The sequence below is a fragment of the Pogona vitticeps genome, chromosome 2 (genome assembly GCF_051106095.1).
Source record: "Pogona vitticeps strain Pit_001003342236 chromosome 2, PviZW2.1, whole genome shotgun sequence".
In the NCBI taxonomy this organism is placed as follows: domain Eukaryota; kingdom Metazoa; phylum Chordata; class Lepidosauria; order Squamata; family Agamidae; genus Pogona; species Pogona vitticeps.
This window is the reverse complement of record NC_135784.1, coordinates 280,156,556-280,172,363: the sequence shown is the minus strand read 5'-3', so window position 1 is coordinate 280,172,363 and position 15,808 is coordinate 280,156,556. Positions and strand designations below refer to the sequence as shown.

The window sequence follows — 15,808 nt, the reverse complement described above, 5'->3', positions numbered from 1 at the left end:
AAGAGGCAGACTCTGACAGGTTAGACTTTCGGTGCCTGATTAAACTAGAACTTTTCTTCAGGTCTGAGGGTATTCCAACTGAATGCATTGGATTTATTGCCTATGCAATTACTTCTATTTTGCCCCCCCCACATACATTATTACGAATCTTATGTTGCAAATATCACCATGTAACTGTAAGTATATTCCATATTTAACATGGTAAATAACATTCTGCCCCTCTATTAATATTGGAGATTTTAATAGTGACCTACATTGCAGAGATGTTACAAGGATTACTGAAATAATTTATGTAAAGTAGAGCTGCAACAGCAATCAATTAATAAGCAAGATTCAAATCTTTTGATTAATCAGAAAGTTGCCCTGAGCTAGCTGGGCAACCCAATTAATTTTAATAGAAGTTCTTAGAAAAAGTGTAGGTCCTAACTGTCATCATAGCAAACACATTCTTCCTTTGCCAACATACAAGGCCAAGCTCAAGAAAATTGTGTGTTCAGGGTTTTTTGTTTTGTTTTGTTTTGGGGGGTTCTGGCTATAATTCCTAGAATCTCTTGTGGCCTTGTTGGCGGGTAGATTCTGTAGAACTGTAGATCAGGAAAAAGGAAGGAACCAGAAATCAAAGGAGCAAGCCTAACTCAAGTGTTAGAGTATAGCAGGAAAAAAAGGTAGGGGTTAAGACAAGTAAAAAAACTACATAAATATTAAATACAAAGTGAAGATACAAAACTTAATATATACATATAGCAAGTACTTCCATCTTCTTATACAATTAATAGATATGCATCACAGAAACATAGTAATCTGTAAATCCTTCATGCTTATATTAAAAATACCACAGCAGTAATTTATTTTAATTTTGTTTAAGATATTTTTACCCTTCCTTTCTCCTTAAGAACAATCCAAAACGGCTTACATCATTAAAAGTATTTAACACCAACAGTGTTGAGTATACACATAGAAACAGATCAAACAAATGCCATATTGCGGGGGGGGGGGGGACAATAGTAACAACAAAACACATTCAGAACAGTAAGGTACAGCAGTCTTTAGAAAAGCCCACCCAGGCAATCAGTCACTCAGGAAAGTTTGCCTGAAGAGAAAGGTCTCTGCTTGCAGAAGGACAGCAAAGATGGGACCAGCCTGGCCTCCTATGGGAGGGAGTTCCAAACTGTGGGAGCAGCAGCGGAGAAGGCCCTCTCCCATGTCCCCACCAAATGCACCTGTGATGGTGATGGGACTGAGAGAAAGGTCTCCCTTGATGATGTTAACACTCGAGCAGGCCCATGAAGGGAAATACAGTCCTTGAGATAGCTTGGGCCCAAGCCATATAGGGGTTTATACGTTAGAACCAGCACTTTGAATTCAGCTTGGAAAATAAATCAGCAGCCGGTGGAGTTGCTGGAATGGGGGGGGGGGGGTTTACAGGGATCCCTGTGGCCAGCCCCAGTTAGCAATCTGGCTGCTGCATTTGGGGCCTGCTGAAGTTTCCTGACATTTTCCATAGGCAGTCCCACATAGATCACATTACTGTATAGTAATCAGCCAGGATGTATCTAGGCCATGTGTCACTGTGACCAGATCAGACCTGTCCAGGAATGAGCAAAGCTGGCACATTAGTTTTAATTGTGCAAATGCACTCCTGGCCACCACCAAAACCTGGGCATCCAGACTTAGAGACTAATGCAGGAGCATCCCCAAGCTGTGTCGCTGTGCTTTCAGAGGGAATGTAACCCCATCCAGCACAGGCTGCATCCCTGTTCCTTGATCTTTAATTGCACTGGAAGTTTAAGAGGCAAGTGCTAATCAGACTAGGTAGTAATAAACTGACCTGTATATGTTTGATTCCTGCTTATTCCTACTTTATGCATTAGCTAGTGTCCATATCCTCCAATTCCAAGCATTAATGAAGATTGGAGTGTTAAGCTTCCATCTTTTAGCTATTTCCAATCTAGTACCCTTTAGTAAAAATAGAATCAAATCTGTATGAGGAGCAGTCTTTTCATTTATAAAACTATTTAAAAGAGCTAAGTCTAGTTTGAAAACAAATTAGATTTTATTGTTTGACATACAATATTTGACATCTAAGTAAACATCCAAAGAGTAGCTCTGTCAGGATTGGTTGGTTCTTGCATGTCAAATGAACTTAGCTGAGCAATGAGCAGAATAGTGTGCTATAGTGATTTGAGTGAGAGCATGACAGGTATTATTAAAGAGCATTATAAGTACATTATCAGCAAGTAATACCTTTAACCTGTGCTTGCATACATTTCAGTATAAAGATACAGTACAAGTCACTTGTGTTTAGAAGACATTAGTGAGTCTGAGTGATGTGGCATAAAAGCACAGATTTTGTTTCTTTTGCCACATTAACTGAACCAATCTGTTTTCCAGTGTTTGTCCAGCAGAGGGCTCTCCTTCTAAGCTAATAATAACAGTTACCCATAATTGATGACAAATAAAATACCTTACTGATGTGTGAATCCCAGATTTTCTTGATAGGCTTTTATTTTTAAACAGAGGATTCAGTTATTACTTTGGGTGTACCCAGTATCAATAATCACATGGAGAGTTCCTAGAATTGATTTTTGAATTGCTTTTATCATATCTGGTTTCTAGTGTTTATGAATTCTGTTTCTCTGAAGCACCATCTACCAAGTATCAAAACCACATCATACAAGCAAGACGTGAAATAATCCCACTTTTTACTACATTTTACAGAGCAAAGACTAGAGCAAGCTGGAGACGTAAATCCAGCCCCCCTGTAGGTCCATTGTCTCCTGTGCGCAGCATGCATGCCTAGTGGTTCTTCATATGCAGAGGCTATATATATGCATTGCTTCCTATATTGAAGGAGCTGCATCAGCTGCTTTAAAAATTCAGCTTTGTTCCTAATGCTGAAGAAGATTTAGCTTTCAGACCATTTTCCTTTTGAGGATAAAGCACCCTCTTGTCCTTTGTCTCTGACAGCTAAAATCTTGGGCCAATTCTGATGCAACAGCAGTATCCCTAAATCCTAGACATCACTGCTACACAAGCGCAGTGTCATAGAAAGTATTAAATGTTTGGTTATACTTAGGTAGAAGTTTTTAACAAGCTTCTTTTATGCAAACCTGGATGGGGGGGTAGACAGATTCTCTTCTTTTGGAGAATCTACTGTACAAAGAGAAAAATAGTTCAGTTTGTTTCTGTAGTAGAAGGAGGGAATGCGAGAACCCATCATCCTAAATGTGCAACAGCACTGTAGCTTTAACATGCAGAGAAATGGGAAGATTGTGGGAAGATAGGAAGTCAGGGGCCGCTTTGAAGGAGAATGATGCAATGGCAAGTTCGAACGAGTTGAAGATGACTGAACTTCATGCCCCTGATTAATTCTGTTATAATTGTGACTATTTTTGGAATATTCTCAGCACACATAGCACCCCCTCCCCAAATCTGTTAAGGAAACTCCCTTTAAGGTTTACAGGAACTACTTCCTATCTCCAGCCTTTAAATATCCAGACAGTAGACCAAGCTGTCTCCAGCTCACCCCCTCCACACACACACCTCATGTCTCCTTTCTGCCATTATGCCCAACACCATCACAGAGTCCCATCAATCAGCACAGAGGAGCAAAAGAGCCAATCAGCATGCTCCCTGCAGCTTGAATACTTAGTGCCTTCTGCACTGTTTAACACCTGCAACTGTCATCACCTGTTCTAGACATAACAGCACCCTGGCTGAAAGGTGATAGGAGTGTATTCCAAAGAATAAACATATTTGTGCATAACAATTTTGTATGCATATTAGTTGGCTAATACTTTGTATGTAGATTAGTTGGCTATAATCCCCCCTCCCCAAGAAACCTTGAGGCTAGTTCTTCTCCTTGATATAGTTAATGGCAAGTAATCAAACAGAAGGATAAATAAAAGACTTTGTCATCTATCTTTCACCTTTTCAGGACACCTGCCTTGTAAGAGGCTAGCAAAATGATTTAATCCAGCTTCTTTTTTTTTATCGAAATCCTAATTGTAGAGTTCTTGCAGTAATATTTGACCAAAATAAGGCAGTGGTAAGCATACATCCCAAAGAGTAAGGTATGTTGCAAGTAGTGGGACTTGCTCCTGAATAAGCCTGCGCAGGAGTATGCAGTGTGTTATTTGAAAGGTGTATAATACCTGAAAGAAGCAGGGAGTTGGACTTTAAGTTGACTTTAATTTGGAACAGCAGTGGAGGATTTAATGTTCTGGGTCTACAAACAACACCTGTCGTTGTGACTTAGTGAAAGTGTGTAGAAAATGGTACAGTAAATTCTAACAAGCTTTTCTGCACTTGTGGACTCTCAGACGCACAGAGTTGTACAAGGAAGGCTTTCATTCTGTCCATTCCACCCTCCCTCCTTGCCAAAGCTCGCGCAGCCACTTCCTGTATTTGGCTTTTCATAATGCTTTTTTTTTCACAGTCATCTGCTTCAGTATTGCATGCAGCAGTTAGTTATAGGGACAATTTTAAGGCAGCTTACAGTGGTCTTCTCAATCCCTTGGCTAAAAGGAGATCAGTTGTTCTTGCATCGGTCACTTGTTAGCTGATGACAACCCTGACTTTGACTCTAGCTCCCTTCCCCCACCTGAAATCCCTTGCTCAGCAAATATTTGAACCTGCCCAAGTTAATCATGAAACTGAGATCTTTATCTCGGAGAGACATGCGAGCTACAGGGGACTTTTTTAAAAAACCTGCTAAAATCAGTGATGAAACAGAAACAAGCAGATAGTCTCAACTAGCACAGAAGCTGATTCTTTCTCAAGGTAAAAGGACTTGGGGGATTTCTGATCCTGCGTGTTGCAACTCTTTCTTCTGGATTTAAGGAGCTGCAAGAATAGCATTCATTTTTGCGGACACGTCTTGGTTATTTCAGGGAAGCTTTTTTATTTCATCCTCTCTGAATTCTGTGGAAATCAGCAAAGCCTGCTCGCCCTCTGGAAGTTTCAGGTTGTCAAAATTTGAATAGGCAAGCGTGTGTCATGCACACTACACAAAGTAAGTGACTGTCAATTTGATAATGGATATCTAAGTTTGTTCACTGTTTAAAGAAATTTGATGCATTCAGAGGATGTGTATACATTTATTTGTGCCTGTAAACCACAGTAATACATGCGACAGTAAATCTTACATGTTGTAAGTAAAGTATAGTCAAAATTGTGCTTGAGTGAAAGTTGCTGCATGCCCAATATGTGTTGGAACAGTGGAAAATCACCTGCTTGCTGCAGTGTCACGGCAAGCTAGACTAGTTTGGGCTCAGCCGTAACCTGATCGTGCAAGTGTAAGTATCCAGAATTTAGTCAGTTGTGAAACTTTGGTGAGAGACTGCTGTTCTTGCTACTGTCTCCACCTTCCCCTCCCCTCTTTTGGAAGCTATTTGAGGAAAATGCAAATAAAAACTGCAGCAACTGGCTCCATGAAGTACAGCAACTCGCTATGTGTGCTTTGTCTCTTTCATAATCTAATTTAAGCAACGTACCTTGGCAACACAGTTATTTGGATAGCAGGTGGGCTAAACCGTCAAGTTCAATGTTTGGACTTGTGTCTGGGACAGCCTGAAGTGTCCAGTTACATGAGGCAAATGGAAGGAATTTCTAGGGCATGTCCACCTAAATGGGCAGGAGTGGGAGGCTACTTGAGTCTGACTCTAAGGAAGACTGTGGCCGGGCATGGAACTTGCACATGTTTTTGCTACAGTTGGTGCTATGACTGTCTTCATAGACTAGGCATGTCTCAAAGAGAAAAAGCAGTCAAGGGGGTTATTCCTATGTGCAGTGTGTATGTAGAAGGTGTAAATAAAATGTATTCATGGCTTTCCTATATTCTATAGCTGCTTCAGTATAACAATGTGGTGATAAGAATGGTACTGATAAATTAAATAGTCTCCATGCCTGGTTTTTGTTTCATTGTAAATGGGCTATAAATATTTAGAAAATATTAAGTTCCATAATAAGCAGGATTTTTCTCGGTAATTGAAACAAAAAAAAATCACCTGTGGGTTTTGCTTTGAGGTTTTTTTAAGTTCACAGTAGTGGAAAGTGTGTTATAAAGAAACTTCAGAAGAGTATCAGAGCTGATATGGGGGAGGGTAAGAATCCTTACTTTTTAGGAATTGCCACAATGGCAAATACCTTGATGAGAACAAGACAAAAGAAACCTTGAGAAGCATCTATGTGTGTTTTACAAAGCATGTGTTGATTGGAGGTTTGATTTTAATTAAAGCAACATTGTTTGGCTTTGACTCATTGCTTTGTAAAGGTGTTTTTGTTTGTTCGTTTATGTTGTGAAAGTTTGACTGGGATTTTAACTGAAGTGCAACACAATAGAGTTACACTTCAAACTGGCTTACTGAGTGAATGATTCCATCACTGTTTCTTATACTTATTAGTACCATGTTTTTGACTGTGTTAAGAATTCAAAATGCAAAATAGTGCACATTTATTGGGGGTTTCCAAAACTTTTCTTTTCTTCTTTTCTCCATGGAAAATTAAAACCCCAAATGTATGTAAAGGAATTCTGATAAGTGCTTCGGTTAAATACTGGAACATTGTGACTGAGAAGCAGTCAACCTTTGTGTAGCAAGAAATCTACTGTATTGAAAGAAAATGCTTCCTACTGCAGCCTATCAGCTTTTTGTCAACCTGCCAGCAGTGGAATGTACCAAGCAACAGACAGAAAAGATTAAGGGGGAGGGAAAGAATCAGCGTAAGCTGAGAACATGTTCAGCGTTCTTTATAAAAAAGATGAAGTGCCGATCATAAGTGTCTGTCCTTTTTGAAACGACAATAAGATTAACAAGGAATAACAAAAAATGATGAAACAGGAGTGGTCCAGCGGCATTATATTTGACATGATTGGCTGGGGATTATGATGTAATAGGTTACAGTGCAGCCCCTTATAGGTTTTAAAATGAATTCCAAGACACCATTACAAAGAGATACTGACTGTTTCCTTATAACTGAGCTTTCTTGGTGAAACTCATACAAATGTACAACACTGTCTGGAACATGGAAGACCTGGACATAGACTATCCTAGGACAGATATAAATTGTGGTACGGACTTGATGTTTTACATAGAAATGGACCCACCAGGTAATGCTGCAGCGTTATTGTTAAAAACGAGTATATTCCGGATGGTAGAAGAGCAGTGCTTTTAGAGCACAGATAGATGCTTAGGATTGACTCTCTGTATTTTTGAATTAAAATGTGTTTAATGCATCAGAAAAGGGGTTAGAAAAGGTTTTCTTTCTTTCTTTTTGGCTTTCTTAATGATTGTCATGTGATTTCTGTTTTAGTTTCCTTTTCTCACCTGTAGGTCTGTTTGTTATGCAGTAAATGTAGTTCTGCTTTTTGGATCACAATAGACAAAAATGCTTCAAAACATGTTGTCCCTAAACTAATACTAAATTTTATTGCAGTATTGTTAGAAATGTTGAAGTCTGACCATTTTTACTTTGGAATTATGTTGGGAGATCATTAGCCTGCATGAAACCTCTGAAATGTGCAACATTCAGTTTGCTCTACTTGGTCCATGCATTGATGAGTAGGACTGAGCTTGCAAATGTCCTAAAAAGGTGGCTTCATTTCTATATTTTAAAATCTGGATTCCAGTGTTATCCTCCCCCCCAAAAAATCTCAGTTAATAAGATAGAAATGCTGCAGTATCTTCTTTGGCACCCAATAACGTATGGATGCAGCTTTGACATTGAGCAAAACGGATGTGCCTTTTTAATCAGTCTTGCAGTTTTGAACTGTTTTATCCTATAGAATGCTAAGATTAATACCCGGGATATTTGGGTCACAGATGGGTTCCTTAAAGTGTTTTTTTTTGGGGGGCAGAGTGTTATATAAAATGCAGAGGATCAGAGAAACCCAGTTCTTTTTCTAAAACAGTGCCAAGGATTTGCTGGTTTTGGGATTTTTCATAGCAGTGCTGGATCTGTAAAGCAAAATAATTCCTTCTGAATAATTAAATGCATTGGGTGGGAGTGAATAATGTATTGTACTTTTGTAATAATATTGTATGTACAGTAATTATGTTATATAACTGATGGAAATAAGTTAAAACAAAGGATGGAAACTGAGGTGGAGGCAAATTTTGATTTATATTTTTTGAAGTCCAGATTGCAGTTTCTGGATGGAGAGGGGGAGCTGCAGTTCCCCTTGCCTGGGAGCATAAGACTTTTAGATAACTAAGACACTAAGGCTAGTGTCCTGTGCACAGTTACCTAGGGAAAGCCACATTGAGACATGCTTGCTAATACGTATATTGCCACCAAATCTGCTTGCTAAAGAATGGATTGTGTTTACTTGTTATTTGGACAGGAACTGGTGGTAGCTTGAGAAATGCCATTGATGAAGGCAAAAACAAGCTACAATAATTTATCACTTCTGAATAAGTGCATATTGATAATATGATCATTCATCATTTTAGAACTTGTATTGCCTGCTTGGTACAGAGAGTAAAGATTTCTTTCCTTTTTTATTTGCAGCCTTGCCTCCTAAGCCTCCTAAGCCTAATACTGTAACAAATAATGGTATGAATAACAACATGTCTCTGCAAGATGCTGAATGGTACTGGGGCGATATCTCAAGGTAAGGGCAAGAAGACACCTTGCATTTTGGCAATTACATATATATGCACTTAGCACATTGCTTCTTTAAAAGGAATACTGCAGTCTCCTCAGAACATTTGTAATATAGGTTTACATTCTATAGTTTTAAAACATTAAAAGGCAACCAACTTAGAAACACAGAATTAACACAGCCCTCTAAACATTCCACTGTTAATTTATTACAGGTGCAAGATTGTTTTGTCAATATATGATGAGTGCCCAATGTTTCTTAATATCTAAAGCTGTTGTTAAGACATACCAAAGATCTCTTCTATTTTGAGCCTTGTGGTATATAAGGGAGAAAGTAGGCTGAAACCAAATTCTCCCTTGGCATAAATATCTTTGAATAAGTGGGTAAAACAGTCTTCCACTGGAATAACTGTTCTGAGAAGAACAAGTAATTAGAAGAATTCATATGTAGATTCTGGGTGCTTGCGCTCAGCATAATAAAAATAAAGAATGGAAAAATAGATTCTGAGTAAAAGACTAGTATTTTTAGAAGTTGGAAACTAAACTGGATGTTGCTTTTGGGTCTTTCACAGGGAAGAAGTCAATGAGAAGCTTCGTGACACTGCTGATGGTACATTCCTGGTACGAGATGCTTCCACCAAAATGCATGGGGACTATACACTTACACTAAGGTAAAAACAGTTGAATTGGAGTATTTATTTATTTATCTATTTACCATGACTGCATTTAAGAGAACTTTTCAATGTAAATATGAATGCTTCCTTTTTCTGAATCTTATTTACAGGAAAGGGGGAAATAATAAATTAATCAAAATTTTTCACCGAGATGGGAAATATGGCTTTTCAGATCCATTAACATTCAATTCTGTGGTTGAGCTAATAAACCACTACCGAAACGAGTCTTTAGCCCAGTATAATCCAAAACTGGATGTTAAACTGCTTTACCCAGTGTCCAAGTATCAACAGGTAAATTTTTTTCTGTTACCTAACCCCTCCCCTCATGCTTGACTACAGAAATATTATCTTTCAATTAATCCCTGAGGGCTAGGAGACAAAGGCCTTTAAAAATAAGTTTCTGTTGAAATTGCATTTGAAAACTGCAGATATTTCTCAAGAGAATATTAAGAGGCAATTTGTGTTAATGTCACCAGATGAAGAAGTGGAGTATAGCCTATGAGAGAAAGTTCATACCACATCAGTCCTGTTGATCTAAGTAGCCACATAAGGTTGTGTTGAGTTTTGCTACAGAACTTACTTAGCTACTCTCCTAGAGTACTGTCATCAGTCAAATAAACCTACTCATCACTGTAATTAGTTTGTCTATATAATAATGCAAACTCCAGTAGTTTTTGCAAAACAAAAGAAGCAGCTAATAATGGAATAGTTTTGTGGTTTTTGGAGGGGTTTTTTGTAGGCAAGAACCTACCATTGTATCTGTTGAACACATCAGGTGCCTTGTTCCACAGGAAAATGTGTCAAATGTACACTTGCTTTTGGTGGCAAATATAAGTAGTAAACTCTGTCATGCACAGGACATATTCCTCATGCTGTGATAATGGATAATGTCATAATGGATAACTTAATGGATAATGTGTTCCTTCCTTTACAAATGACAGTTCTTTAGTAATTACAGTTTTATGGAAAATGTATTATAAGAAACTGTATCTTCAGTGAATGTGTTTCTGTGTTCATCTCCTCTCAGGATCAAGTGGTTAAAGAAGATAGTATTGAAGCTGTTGGAAAGAAATTGCGTGAATACAATATCCAATTCCAAGAAAAAAACCGGGAATATGACAGGCTCTATGAAGATTATACAAGAACATCTCAGGTGAGGACCATAAACCAGAGTTAAAAAGCAATCAACCACAGCATGGCCCATTTACTTTAGTAAGGCTCATGCTGACACTGTTTCAGTGTTGAATTACAACATCCAGTTGCAAAGTTCTCCAGCAGTAAACCAGTAATGAAGTCTTGAATAAAATAAATGCAATAAATGATAGATATCTTAGTATATGAAGAACTACTTCAGTGTGCCCAGGAATTAAAGCACATCTCAATAGGAGTTTTTTCCTCATTATTCTTTCAGGGTTTGACTTTCAGATTCAAAAACAATTCACTGTGTTATGCAGCAGGGAGGGCTTGCACACAAAAGTTCCTTCTTAGTGTCTCTCCAGTTTGGACTAGGAAGTACTCTTTAGCATGTTGAAGAGTTTCTTTTAATTAGTATAGACAATACTGATAGATGAATGGCCTGATCTGATACAGGGCAGCAGCATATATTCCATGAAAAGAAGTTGATTCTTTGTACTCAGAGGGATGTTGCAGGCATTCATAGATGTGCTTCAGGGATAGAATGACCGGTCATGTTTTGCATTTTCCTGAAGATATGTCTCTTTTCTCATCCAGGAAATTCAGATGAAAAGAACGGCTATTGAAGCATTTAATGAAACCATAAAAATATTTGAAGAACAGTGCCAAACACAAGAAAGATACAGCAAAGAATATATAGAAAAGTTCAAGAGGGAAGGAAATGAGAAGGAAATACAAAGGTTGGTGGTAGCTATATCTTAAAAATAAAAAAAATCACGTTCCCCTCAGAAACTGGCAAACCTCAGCAATACATGACAGTCTTGACCAGAATCTAATCTTCTAACCTGTTTTTCTCTAGAATTATGCACAACTATGAAAAGCTGAAATCTCGAATCAGTGAAATTGTAGACAGTCGGCATAGACTGGAAGAGGATTTAAAGAAGCAAGCTGCTGAGTACAGGGAAATTGACAAGCGCATGAATAGCATTAAACCAGACCTAATACAGCTCAGAAAGACTAGAGATCAGTATTTAATGTAAGTCTCAATAGCTGCCAGAGTTTTAACTGCATTTCTTTTAGAGAGTCCAATTTTTATGGATATTACCATGACTAACCATGTCTTTAAAACTGCTTCCTAGGTGGCTTACCCAGAAAGGTGTTCGGCAAAAGAAATTGAATGAATGGCTTGGCAATGAAAATACAGAAGAGTGAGTACCGAAAGCTTTTTGGGATACTTATATCATTTCAGTTAAGCTTCAGTTCAGTGCTATTTCATTGCTAGAATACAAATTGCCATGACATATAAATTGTTGTAAATATAATATAAATTATCTCAACTGAAAGGATCATGTTACTTTTTTTTACTGGGAAAACTTGACTGGGCACCCAGTATAATTTTTTCTAGTAGTTTAAGTTTGGGGTATTTGGCAATTTCTGGTTTTCTCACTTCCTTGATACCATAAACTAGCTTGGTCTTTTGCTTGTCTGAAGATTAGGATGACAAGAGCGATAGAGGTATTTAATTTAATCCCATTCTTCATGAATTGCCAGTTCAGTGCTATTATAGTTTTGGCTACTGACATCATCATCGTGGTGTTTAAAACAAGCCTTTTTTATACTTTCTGTTACTTTGTTTCTTTGTTGCAATACAGAGAAGCTGTATTGCATCCCTTCAAGAGTCCTTTGTGCACAGGGCCCCGGTAGGTGTGTCAGGCCCACTCTTCTAAGGGCACTCGTCTTCTTTTGCACTCACATTGTGATTTGCCAGAAGTTACCGTATATGCCGGCGTACAAGACGACTTTTTGGCCCTGAAAAACATGCCTCCAAGTGGGGGGGTCGTACGCCGGGTGCACTTCAACCCCAACAGCCCAGAGCGGGTATATCCGTGCGCCCCTGACAGCGTGAAGCCGAATCGTGTCTCTGAGCGCCCCTCCAGCGGCTAACTCTGAATGCCAGGGCACCACGTCCCTCTGTTCGGCAGCTCCAGTCTAGGAGGGAGCTCCCCCGAGTCAAAGCCCAGGCAGAGCTCCACCAATATTCCGAACTCCCAAAAATGCCGCTCCTGGTTCTCAGACCTGGCAGTTCTCCCGCTGTTCGAGCTGCTCAAGTTGGTCTCCCTGCAGGCACAATCCACGTAGCCGGTTTTCAAAAGTATCTCTCCCCCCCCCCTCGTCTCGGCTGGTCTCTCCGGTTTGTCTCGCTGGTCCTCCGGAGGGAAAGAGAGTCATCCTGGCAGCAGAGTCCTCCAGGCAACAAACGGAGGCAGCACTTCTCTGTTTTGTCTCGCTGGTCCTCCGGAGGGAAAGAGAGTCACCCTGGCAGCAGAGTCCTCCAGGCAACAAACGGAGGCAGCACTTCAAAGTGTTTCAGATGCTTTGAAACAGACACCTCACAACCCCAGACATTTGGTGTGTGGAAGGTGTGCAGAAGAGGGAGTAGTCTTGTATGGCAAGTATATAAGGATCTCTATATTTTGAGTGGAAATGTTGGGGGGTCGCCTTATACGCCCGGTCGCCTTGTATGCTGGCAAATACGGTAATATAATCTGAAGTATCTGGAGCAATTGAGTGAAGTGCAACAGGTCTTCCTGCATCTATTTGATGTTTGAATGATACTTCTTGAAGCAGATAGCACATAATACAGTATGCCAAATATTTGAAGCAGGGAGCCAACAAAAAAGATAACTAGCAAAAATAGGGGAAAACCTGGGAGAAAACTAATTACTGTATAGTGCTGCATTACTCCATGTAAACTTGAACAATCTTCATTATTTCAGGGCCTTCTCCAACTAGTTCATGAGTCCATTTTGTGATGTCTGGAGAGCAGTGTGTATTTTGGTTCAGTGAGACTAGAATCTTTTAGGAACTGAGCAGTATAAATTGGAAATGGCATAACTAGTTGTGCCAGCTGTCTGTTGCACACTCATACATGCCCAGTTTATGCTCTGAGTTGTGTGTCCAGGCACCATGACAGATGACTAGGATGTTGTCAAAACCATATGTACAATTCCTCTCACATACTTAGGTTATTTTAACCTAAGTCTTCTGTAGGCTTATGTGTATAAGATTCTTAGTATATTTCAAAATATCTTATGTTGAACCATGTTGGCACTGGGAGTGATGATCATACGAAAAATGCTAGATGAAAACTTCACAGGCGTATTTTTTAAAATAAAATGGTTTGTTGTCCTAACATGAAGTAGACAATAGCACGAAGCACTTCATGTTGTGTTGTCTAAGTTGTCGGCACATTCACTTTCCCCACTCCTCCCCAGCTGGCTCCCCCACTGACCTACCAGCATTCACTGCTCCTTCCCTCCTCGCCACACAATTTTTCATTCCAGGAGGAGCCTGGCCTTCCCTTCTCTGCCTCCCTCCGCAGCTGCCCACTCAGATGAGAAGGTGGGGCATGGATTCCTACAGCACAGCTGGAGGAGGCAGGGAAGGGGAAGTCTGTGATCCTGCCAGAATGGAAGATCGCATGACAGGGAGGGAGGGAGCAGTGCGCAATGGCAGGTCAGTGGCGGAGCTGGCCGAGGGGGTGGGGACAGTGAACACACAGCACCTGGGGTGCTGCGCTGACAATTTAGACAATATGTCACAAAGTGCTTCCTGCCTATCTCTAGTATACAAGTGTCTTGGTATCAGTGAATTGCAGCAAGACCTAGTGTGGTATAGATGCTCTTTTGTAAAGTAAAGACTCAAGTAAAGAAGTCTGCAGTTGTATTGCCCCAAACTTGTCAAAGTAGTGATGAACTTCAGTTAGGAAATCACAGAAAGTTGCATTTTATCCTCATAAAACATGCTGCCTGAGTCATCTTTTCAACTACTGAACTAAATACATTTGGATGTTTTAAACAGCCAATACTCTATGGTGGAAGATGATGAAGATTTGCCTCATCATGATGAACGAACATGGAATGTGGGAAATATCAACCGAAGCCAAGCTGAAAATTTGCTACGTGGAAAACGGGATGGAACATTCCTTGTTCGAGAGAGCAGCAAACAGGGCTGTTACGCCTGCTCTGTTGTGTATGTAGCCAAACATTTTGTGCTATTTCCAAAGCAATGTATAGAATGTTAAATTAACCTTCCCCCCGCCTCAAAATTAAATGCATCATCTCTACACCTGTAGCTAATGGATTTTCTCCCTATGACATTTAGGCAAGTTCAGGCCCAAATATCCGTCTAGTTGGGTTTCCTTTGAAGGGGTCATTTTACTGTAATTTTGCGGCTTTAAATAATATGCCTGTGCACATACACCTCAGACTTTCAGGATATGATATACTATAAAAGACAAATAAGTTTAAATGAAGGACAATTGAGGATTTTGCTCTGAACTGCCTGATCATCATACCGAACCAACATGACCTTGGCTGTGGAAGATGGTGGTTGTTATCCAGCGACTCTGGAAAACACGAGATTGGGGAAGGCTAATCTAAATATTAACTTCTTTACTTTAGTAATTACTAATCTTTTCAATGCTATTTGATGTCACCCTTATTTGTCCCACTTGCTTAAGCTAGCCTGTCTGTGCTGATCTGTCACGATGAAGGAGAGCTTTCCATCTGTTTTTGTAAGCATGCTTTGTAATGCTCATCTTGCTCTTGAAGCATTTGCTTCAGATGCTCAGTGAAACTCTCTTCACATCAGCTTGTTGTTCTGCCTCATGTAGGCTTAGCTTAATTTCTGAGTAAAATCATTCATGCTTCAGAAAAATTCTTCATTAACAAGATGACAGTGAAATTAAATGATTTCTAAATTGAACAACAGCACAATTGTATAGGCTTATATAGATTGCATCTAATTGGCATTCTTCTACTGACAGGACTTATTGATTCATTAGTGATTTCACTTATTAAAATGACAAGGTGGCAATTTTTGACTGTTCTCCTGTTGAAACCCAAAAAATCTGCCTCGCAGGCAAGGTACCCTTTAATTTTTAGCACCTCTGGGTAGGCTCCGCCTCTCTTGTGTGCATCTGTGCCCCTCTGTGCATGCATGACTCCATCACCCACCCACCCCTTATGTGGGGTTCTGTCGTGAGTGGAACCACAGGCTGAATACTATTGCTGGGCTGAGGATGGGGAAAGCAGCATGGAGGAGGGTTGGAGTCCCATGCAGACATGCAGGTACCAGCATGGGAGATGGCATGGGGACTGTGGACAGGAATGTGACTGCCACAAAACGTCCTCCATTCCCATTCCACTGACAGAAGACTGCTGGATCAAATAAGCACCTGAGAATGGAGTCAGAGTGACATAGTGTATGATCCATTAAGTTCAGTGAGGCCCACTTGTATTAAATATGTATAGAAATACTGTTCAAAGATGAATAAATATTGTGGAGGTGTTGGAAATGTTACAGAGAAAGCCTTGAAAAAAGAAAACTGAGGCGGG

The 15,808-nt window shown here is 39.8% G+C and overlaps 2 protein-coding genes across 5 annotated transcripts in view; both read left to right on the top strand.

The window, feature by feature from the left end:
- Positions 1-15,808, top strand: part of LOC144586383 (uncharacterized) — a 400,206-nt gene that overhangs the window by 170,437 nt on the left and 213,961 nt on the right. The window lies entirely within an intron of this gene.
- PIK3R1 (phosphoinositide-3-kinase regulatory subunit 1) overlaps positions 1-15,808 on the top strand; it is a 69,156-nt gene that overhangs the window by 48,474 nt on the left and 4,874 nt on the right. For 2 of the 4 annotated variants that reach the window (XM_020783705.3, XM_020783706.3), the window contains 8 exons: positions 8,509-8,611; positions 9,174-9,272; positions 9,386-9,566; positions 10,303-10,428; positions 11,007-11,149; positions 11,269-11,445; positions 11,549-11,617; positions 14,271-14,441. In XM_020783705.3, the coding sequence (XP_020639364.1) occupies positions 8,509-8,611; positions 9,174-9,272; positions 9,386-9,566; positions 10,303-10,428; positions 11,007-11,149; positions 11,269-11,445; positions 11,549-11,617; positions 14,271-14,441 (1,069 nt within the window). Of the gene's footprint in view, positions 1-4,645; positions 5,015-6,100; positions 7,109-8,508; positions 8,612-9,173; positions 9,273-9,385; positions 9,567-10,302; positions 10,429-11,006; positions 11,150-11,268; positions 11,446-11,548; positions 11,618-14,270; positions 14,442-15,808 lie in introns of those variants that run through there. The other 2 variants (XM_020783708.3, XM_020783707.3) reach the window with 2 other exon arrangements.